General features: G+C 62.6%; 1 protein-coding gene across 1 annotated transcript; it reads right to left on the reverse strand.

Annotated features, from left to right (window-relative positions):
• Nucleotides 1-3,712: 3,712 nt before the first annotated feature.
• Nucleotides 3,713-6,799, reverse strand: CBLN1 (cerebellin 1 precursor). Its single transcript, XM_069793617.1, has 3 exons — nucleotides 6,205-6,799; nucleotides 5,857-5,976; nucleotides 3,713-4,655 (listed from the first exon to the last, which is right to left on the reverse strand). Exons 1-3 carry the CDS (start codon nucleotides 6,487-6,489, stop codon nucleotides 4,458-4,460), a joined length of 603 nt encoding a protein of 200 aa, XP_069649718.1. The 5' UTR covers nucleotides 6,490-6,799; the 3' UTR covers nucleotides 3,713-4,457.
• Between the last annotated feature and the right edge of the window lie 1,021 nt (nucleotides 6,800-7,820).

The raw sequence follows: 7,820 nt of genomic DNA on the forward strand, positions 1-7,820 counted from the left end.
TTTGTGCAGAAGCGAGTTGGTTTGTTTCTCCCTTTCCACCCCCTCGCCCCCACAGGCACTCCCTAAAAACCCAACAATTAAAAATGTGGATTTTTTTCCTTTAATTCCCCTACATTGTGTAATTATATTCACATTAGAAATCAATCAGCTCTGGTCATTACCATTAGTGATATGCTCATAAACCAAACACTAGTCATGCTAATGAACTGAATGAAACATAATTTCTTGTTGTGTAAACCGATGCTGAACGCTAATCAGCAATAAATTCAATCAGACATTATTTACATCAACTGAAAAACACATTACAGCAGGGTAAAGAGCAGTAGCTGCTCACATCTGGGGGAAGCGTGGGCTTGTGCCCGGGAGCAGGTTCAGCAGTACCACGGTTGCAGGGGCAGAGACCCAGGCTGCTGGAGCCCTGAAGGGATGCGGCCTCCCCGCGAGGGATCCCTCGGTGGCGGGGAACGAGGGGAGCCGGGCAGGAGCCGGCGGGCCGGGGCTGGTCACAGGTCACGACAGGGCCACCGTGCAAAGCCGAGGGTGGCCGCGGCCCCGGCAGTCGCTCAGCCGCCCCACTAGCCCACTTGTCCTTCGTCCACCGCTGCCTCCGTGCAGGCCGGCTGGCAGTGCCCAGAGCCGGACCCGGCTGCCCGTTCGGAGGCCGCGGCTGGCTCCGCCGCTCAAAATGGCGGCTGCGGGCGCGGGGCAGACTCAGCAGCCGGGTGAGCCTGGTCGAGGGCGGCCGGGCGGAGCTGGCCCCAGCGCGCTTACTTGCGCCTCGCAGGGAGCCGCTTGCACCCGGGTCCGGTTTCCTTCGGCTTGGTCGCCCCGTCGGAGCCCGATCTCCCCCTGGAAAACGCCCGGGGTACCGCGGGTCGAAAGGCCCGGCACGGCGCCCTGAGGAAAATGGCGTCGCCTCCCCTGGCGCGCCCGCCCGTCCGCCCAGGTGTAAGCCTCGCGCCGGCCGGGGAGCACCGCCCGCCCTAGGCGCCGCGGCGGCGGCAGCCCCGTCCCTCCCGCGGGAAACGGGCTGCGGGGCCAGCCCCGGGCGCTGCCCGCGGAGAGCGCGCTGCGCTGTAAGGTGCCCGCTTAAACAAAACGTTCCTCTTGCGTTTCCCTGCCTCGAGCTCGGGGCGAAAGCACCGACCGCGCGTGGAGACGGCCGCAAGGAACGGGTGCGACCGGCCGGCCCGCCCCGCGCCGCCCGGGGCTGCCCTGCCTGCCTCATCGGGGCCGCTCCCTCTCCGCCCCGGGGGCACGGCCCAGCCCTGCTCCCCCCGGCCCCAGGGAGGCACCGCATTCACCACTGCCCTCCGGCTGCCCGCCGCGCCCTCCTGCCAGCTCCGAGGGCTTCTTCGTGGCCTTTCCCTCTCAGGGCCGGCCCCCTCTCCTCTGACCGCGGTGGAGGACGGGGATGAGGGAAATGGTTTGGGTTTGGTTTTTTGGTTGTTTCTTTTTTAAGACACAGTCCGTCTGCTTAAGTAAATCACACGGCGGCAGTCCCCCCGCAGCTCCTCGGACATAACCCCCTTCCCTTCCAGACGCCGCGGCCGCGGAAGCACCGGGCGGAGCGGGGGCGGGGAGGCAGCCGGCGCCCGCCCGCCCGCCCCTCCGGGAGAGCCGGGGCGGAGCAGGAGAAGGAGCAGGAGCAGGCTCTGGGGCCGGGCCGCCCCCCGGGGCGCCGTCAAGGGCTCCCCGGCCCAGCAGAGCGGCCGGGCGCCACGGGGGCTTCGGTACGGTGGCGGCTTTACCTCCAAAGTGAGGACGCGGTGCTGCTCTGCTCTCCCCTCCCCGGGAGCCTCCGGACGGCCCCTCCGCACTGCTCCGCGCCCCGAGGTGCGTCTGCGGGAAGAGCTGCCCGCGCAGGGCTTAACCGGGCTGATGCATACTATAGTGAGCGGCGCGGAGGGGCTCGCTGTGCGGGCGCGGAGCGGCCAAAGCTTTTCCAGGCAGCCACGGCGGCGTTTTCTAGTAGCCGCAGAGCAGTGATTTGCTGCGATCGGGGGTAATATAATTTCCAGCTGCACAATATTAATGAGATTCTCAACAACCAGGGGAAAACTTTCAGCGGAAAGTGGCAGGTTTATTTGCTTCGCGTTAAGGGAGAGGAAAAAAAAAAGAAAAAAGACAAGCATCATCAGCCCCCGCACCTGCGGCGCTTGCCGGGGCGCTCACCTCTGCGGCGGGCCCGGCCGCGAGCCGCAGCCCGGCTCCCCGCGCGGGGCGGGTGAGGGCACGGGGCCAGCGCCCGTTCTCTTGCAACCCGGTGTTTTCTGCTTCCCCTTCCTTTTTTTGCTCGCTTTGCCCCCTCGCCGCGGTCACAGGAGGCAGGGGCGGCTTCGCTCGCCTTGCCCGTGGCTCTCGCTTGCGGGTGAGCGCTGCCGGGCGGGCGCGGCGGCGGAGGGCCGCGCTGCGCCGAGAGGGGCGGGAGGCGCCGGGCCGGGCCTCGGCGGCGTGACGGGCAGAGAGCGCAGCACGGTGCGGGAGCGGTTCAAGGCTTCAGGGGAAAGTAATAAAGTGTCTCCTCCAGAGAGAGGAGCGTGCCGTCCGGAGAACCCGATACACGGGCTGTCTTGGGCGGGCTGTAACTCCAAGCGAAGAGAACCCGACTGCGCTCCGTTATTAACCCTTCTTCATAAATCTCCGTTGTTCCCCAGTACGGCTCCTGGCCAGCGGCCGCGGGTGCCGAGGCTCCCGGAGAGCTGCCGGCGAGGGCGGCGGGGGGCCGGCCGGCGACTTCCCCTCTGCTGCGGAGCGCGAATCGCGACATACGGCGGTCGGCAACCGCGGGGAGAAAAAGCGTTTTGGCCTCTGTCACCCCTGGGTGACAGAGGAGCGGGCGCTGACACGCGACTGGTGTGTCTCACTTGGAAATGGAGGGTAGCGGCCATTCCTGGCTCGGACAGAGCCCGGGCCAGCCCCGCTGGCCGCCCCTCCGCGGAGCCCGGCGCAGCCCGGCTGGGCCGCCCAAAGGCCGGGCCGGTGAGAAGCCCCGGCCCGCCCCGCGGGTCTTTTTCCGGGGCAGAACCTGTGAATAAAGCGAGAAACGTGGCTTATTTTGCTCGTATAAATCCCCCCCCCCCCCCGGAGCTAATTAAATTCCTTCCCGGGAGCCAGGGATTCGTGCGGCTCTGCCGCTGCCAGGGCGCGGAGCAGCCCCGCGCCGGCCGCCGCCGCGCCACGCACACAGCCCAGGTGGTCGTTTCACTGGTTTATTTCACATTGAAGTTTAGATACAATCGAAATCCTCGTACGCACCTTTTAATAAAAGTAGTAATCTCTCTGAGTACTGCAAAATTATAGCATTTACATCTTTAAAAGACGGTAAACAAAATAATACTAGCAAATAAATAATCCTAGCATCGAAGTATACATTGTCAGGTGTTTTTAGACGGCCGTATAAAATGCGATCTGATTTATAGAATATAATACAGATAAATGCTATAAATAAGTGGATATTAGAGGCGGCGGGAAACTTCCTAGCGACGGGTTCGCTTGGGCTGCCGGCACCGCCCGCGGGGCTTGCGTGACCGCGCCGAGCCGCCGGGCTTGCGCGGACGCTGCGGGTGGGGGGGCTGCGGCCGCGGCCACAACAGCACCCGCGGGGGCTCCCCCGTCCCACTGCAGCCCCGCCGCCCCAGCGCCGGGACTGCGCCGAGCCTCCTCCCCCCGCCTACCTGCATTGAGAAACCTTCTTTCTGGTTAAGAAAAATAAAAGTTCCATTTAAACTTTATTGAATTAAAGCAAAAATTAATTTTCAATATTCACACATATATTACAGAGTAATAGTAAAAGTTCAATATACTTCCTGGCGTTTAGTTGGGCCACATTGTACAAGAGCAAAACAAGCATCAAAACATTTAGCAGCCTTAAATTTCACAATCACTCAGAATTACATAGAAATATTGAAATACTCTAGTCAGCCTTGGCTGTGAATATTTCTTCGTGTAGAAATTTTTCCTTTTGCCAGCCAGTACACAGCAAGAATTGCATTTTCCCTTCCGTCATGGCATCCATGTATTCAAAAATACTTTGCCTTTTTTTTTTTTTTAAAAGTTAAACTCAGAGAAAGAGTCAAGATTAACATGTTTTAAAAACAAAACTACAAAATATGCTGTAAAGGACAATGAAAATATCTAAAGTCTACTTGTGTGAGGCAGAAACCATGGGGGAACGATGGCAGATTACACCAGTGACACAGAGATGGGAACTAATTTTGTGGGAGGAGAGAGAAGAATATAAATGGGGGTTTGATCAATTATAGTGTCTCCTGCCTGTTGGCTGCAACACAACAAAAATAAGTAGTAATTCTTCAAAGCAGATGTACACAAGCCTAAGCGGGATTTAGCTTCCTTAATATTTGAATGTAAAAAGTCTGCTGTCCACGACTCTTTAACCCCAGCTATGACTTGAGAATTCATAAGAGATCTCTCCCTTTTCTTGGACGAGAAGTGATTTAAAGTGGGAACACTAGAAATCCAGAGAATGTCGAATACTTCCAGCCTCCCATCAAGTTTCCTCTCTCCAGTTTTAGATAAGCTCTGTCTCCTTTCTCCATCTGAATCAGGACTCCATTGCTAGCAGCTTCTCGGGTCACATCTTGGTCCCCTGCAAAGGCAGAAATCACTGGCCACCCATTTAGCATCAAACTCACCTAAAGAGCAAGATAAAACAAAGCCCTCCGTCAATTAAAGTCATACAACGACACCGCCGGGGCTCGCCGAGCAGGCAAAATGCTTAGTTAAGTAAGGGCCTCTTTTGACAGCTGAAACTCCAGCCCCATAAAAATGAAATATCAATCTGAACCCAGCTAAAGTATGTACTCCAAAGGAAGAAGCCTTTCACTGCTGTTTTAGACTGACAATCACATCAAAACACCCAGTGCATATAAAACAGGACATTGATCCTATTTTGAAGGATTTCAATAGGGTGCCTGTGTTTTCAGGCTATGAAAAGAGGTCTGCTCGTACTTATTGAAAGATGGCTTTATGCGAAACCTCAGAGACAGCTAGGAGCAGAGCCACAGCCGCCAAAGTCAGCGCGTTTGAAGTGTATTCAAGAGGTAGTTTTCCTTTGTTAGGCAGCAAAGACAATATGCCACAACACAGTCAATAAGCTCTGCTCAGCTCGCACTAATGATCCCGGGACTGCGTACCCCACATTAATAATACGCTCCCTGCCCAATCTAGATGTGCGAAGCCACTTACACCAGAACGGTGCTGTAGAGCTGTACGTTCACCTTTGCAATGTGCATCGCTACGCGGACAGATTTCCAGTCTAGGTTGTGCTACCTGGCTTCAGGCCGGTAATTTATTATCCCTACCTGGAGGTGCGTACGCATCGAACCACATACAAAAGACGCGTATTGGGTAGCTGCATACACACACGCTGAGCTACGTTCATTATCGTATCCATGCCATAGGCGCCTCCCTGCACCCCAAATCCCTACGAAACCTTCTGCCACGCGAGAGCGGCTGAGGAGCCCGCCGGGGGCCGCGGCTCCCAGGGGCTCTGTGCAGAGGTGCCCCCCCCCCCCGCCAGCACTCGGCGGCTCGGGGCGGCCCGGGGGCCCGGGCAGCCTGGGAGGGGACGGCAGGCGGCCGTCGGGCTATCACCTCCCGTCTCGGGACTGCTGATGTGGGCAGCGGCCGGGCGGAGGCCCGGTGTGGCTGCGCGGCCCTGCGGGCACCGTCCCCTCGGGCGGGGAAGCGCCGGGAGGTCCCCGCTCCCGGCGGCGGCTCAGGGGCACGTCCCTGCCCCGCCACCCGCACGGCCCCCGTCCCCGCCGGGCCGCGGCCGCGGTCCGCTCCCTCCCGCGGTGCCCGCGGAGCGAGGCGACGGCGCTTGGGGCTGACCTGGATGGTTTGCCTGTTGTACACTTTCACCACGTGAAAATTGAAACTGTAAATCCCTTTCCTGGGCGAGATGAAAGTGCTCCGCTCCGAGTCGAAGTTGCTGCCGATATTCACTAGTACCTGAAAGGGAAGGGCACCGTCAGCACCTCCGCAGGGCCGCCGCCGCCGCCGCCCAGCCCCGATGCCCCGCGGCCGCCCCCGGCCCCCGGCGTACCCCCCCTCCCCTCCCGCGGGCCGGGCCCAGCGGGGCGGCGAGTCCCCGGCCCGGCCCCGCCGCCTTCGCCGGCAACTCCTCTCCTCCCGCGGCGGCGCGCCCGGAGCCCCGCCGCCCCGCCGCGCCCGCCCCACCTGGTCGAAGTAGATGATCATGGTGCGGTTGCTCATCTCGGAGGGCTCGTGGTTGGTGCTGCGGATGGCGGAGAAGGCGACCTTGGCGCTGCCGGAGCGCACGGAGATGCCGAGGGCCGTGCCGGTGGGGTCGGAGGTGGGGTTGGAGTCGCACACCACGAGGCACTTCCCCTCCAGCACGATGGGCTCCGTCTCGTTCTGCCCGCACACCAGCCACGCCGCGCCCAGCAGCAGCAGCAGCCCCAGCCCCAGCCCCAGCCCCAGCCCCAGCCCCGGACCTCGCATGGCGCCGCGCCCCCTTCGCTCCGCGCCGCGCCGGGCGGCACGTCCGGGCTCCGCTCCGCTCGCTCCCTGCCCCGCCGCGCTCTCAGAGCGGGGCCGAGAGCGCCGCGCCGGGTGGGAAGCGGCCGCGAGGAGGCACGGGAGCGCCGGCACACATAGCGCGGGGCGGGGCGGGGCGGTGCGGGTGGCGCGGCGCGCGGAGCGCTGAGCTGCGGTGCTGTGCGGAGCCGCCCGCCGCGCCGCGCGGGGCTGAGGGAAGCGGCGGGAGGCGGCGGCGCTGCCGGGGCTGCCGGCGAGCACAAAGACGGCGCGGGGCGCGGCCCCGCCTCCCCACCGGCCCCGCGCTGGCGTCAGCGCCCCGCGCCCGCCCCCGCCGCGCCCTGCCCAACCGGCGCCCGCCGCGCGCCGCCGCCGCCAATGGCCGCGCAGTCCGTCTTCTGCCACCTGACGCCGCGGCTTTTGTTAGGCGGCGCGGGCGCGGGCGCGGGAGCAGGTGCCGAGCAGCCGCCCGCACCGCACCGCGCCGCGCCGCACCGCGCCGCACCGCGCCGCACCGCACCGCACCGCACCGCGCAGGTAGGAGCGCCGGGGCGCGGCGGCACTCCACGGGGCTGGGGCTGGGGCGGCGCGGCGGGGGGCGCGGGGCGAGAGAGCCCCCACGGAGCGGAGGGGCCCGCGGCAGCTCGGCGAGGACCGGGGTGTCGGGCGAAGCCTGGCTGAGGGCCCGGGGGGCGGAACGGGGCCGCGGGTCTCCGCTTTGCTCCTGGGCGAGGAAGGCTGGAAGGAAAGGGTCTGTGCTGCGCGGCGGGGCAAAGGCCTGCCGCCGTCTCCGAGCGGAAAGAGCTTCACCGGGTGCGCTCTGAGCCGCGGACAGATCCGCCCCTCCCGCGCCCTCCCCGCCGGAGACCGCACCGAGGGATGGGATGCGAAGGGTCCCCCTTCCCGGGGTGTCCGATCGCCGCTGTCTCCTTCAGCCGCCTCGTTCCCATCGCGGGGAGCAACAAGACGCAGTGCCTCCGGCAAGGCTTCCCCAGCAAGAAACTTCAACAGCACGTAGAGACTTCTTCTGGCCGGGCGAGCACCCGGCTGTCGGGGAAAGTGCCACCCCTGGTGCCTGCCCTGCCCCCGGACGGCTCCAGCCTGGAGCGCGGTTTTAGGGCCGGTGTTACTTCCCAAAGTGGAAAGATTGCTGTGCCTTGGTGGACATCCGACCAGTGTTCATTCTGGATGTGCTGGCAAAAAATCATAAACCAGGATCGCAAAAGAAGAGACTTACTGATTAGAACCATTAGAAACAAACCACTGGAACAAAATAATTTTCCAACTACCAGATC

This window comes from Haliaeetus albicilla, chromosome 10, assembly GCF_947461875.1.
Source record: "Haliaeetus albicilla chromosome 10, bHalAlb1.1, whole genome shotgun sequence".
Lineage (NCBI taxonomy): Eukaryota > Metazoa > Chordata > Aves > Accipitriformes > Accipitridae > Haliaeetus > Haliaeetus albicilla.

Bases quoted from the DNA above. Each gene is read 5' to 3' on its own strand.
- CBLN1 (XM_069793617.1), bottom strand. From the start codon at position 6,489: ATGCGAGGTCCGGGGCTGGGGCTGGGGCTGGGGCTGGGGCTGGGGCTG. The intron at 5,977-6,204 runs GTGGGGCGGGCG...CTTCCCTTTCAG, and splicing joins TGATCATCTACTTCGACCAG to GTACTAGTGAATATCGGCAG. The intron at 4,656-5,856 runs GTCAGCCCCAAG...CTTGCTCTTTAG, and splicing joins ACAACAGGCAAACCATCCAG to GTGAGTTTGATGCTAAATGG.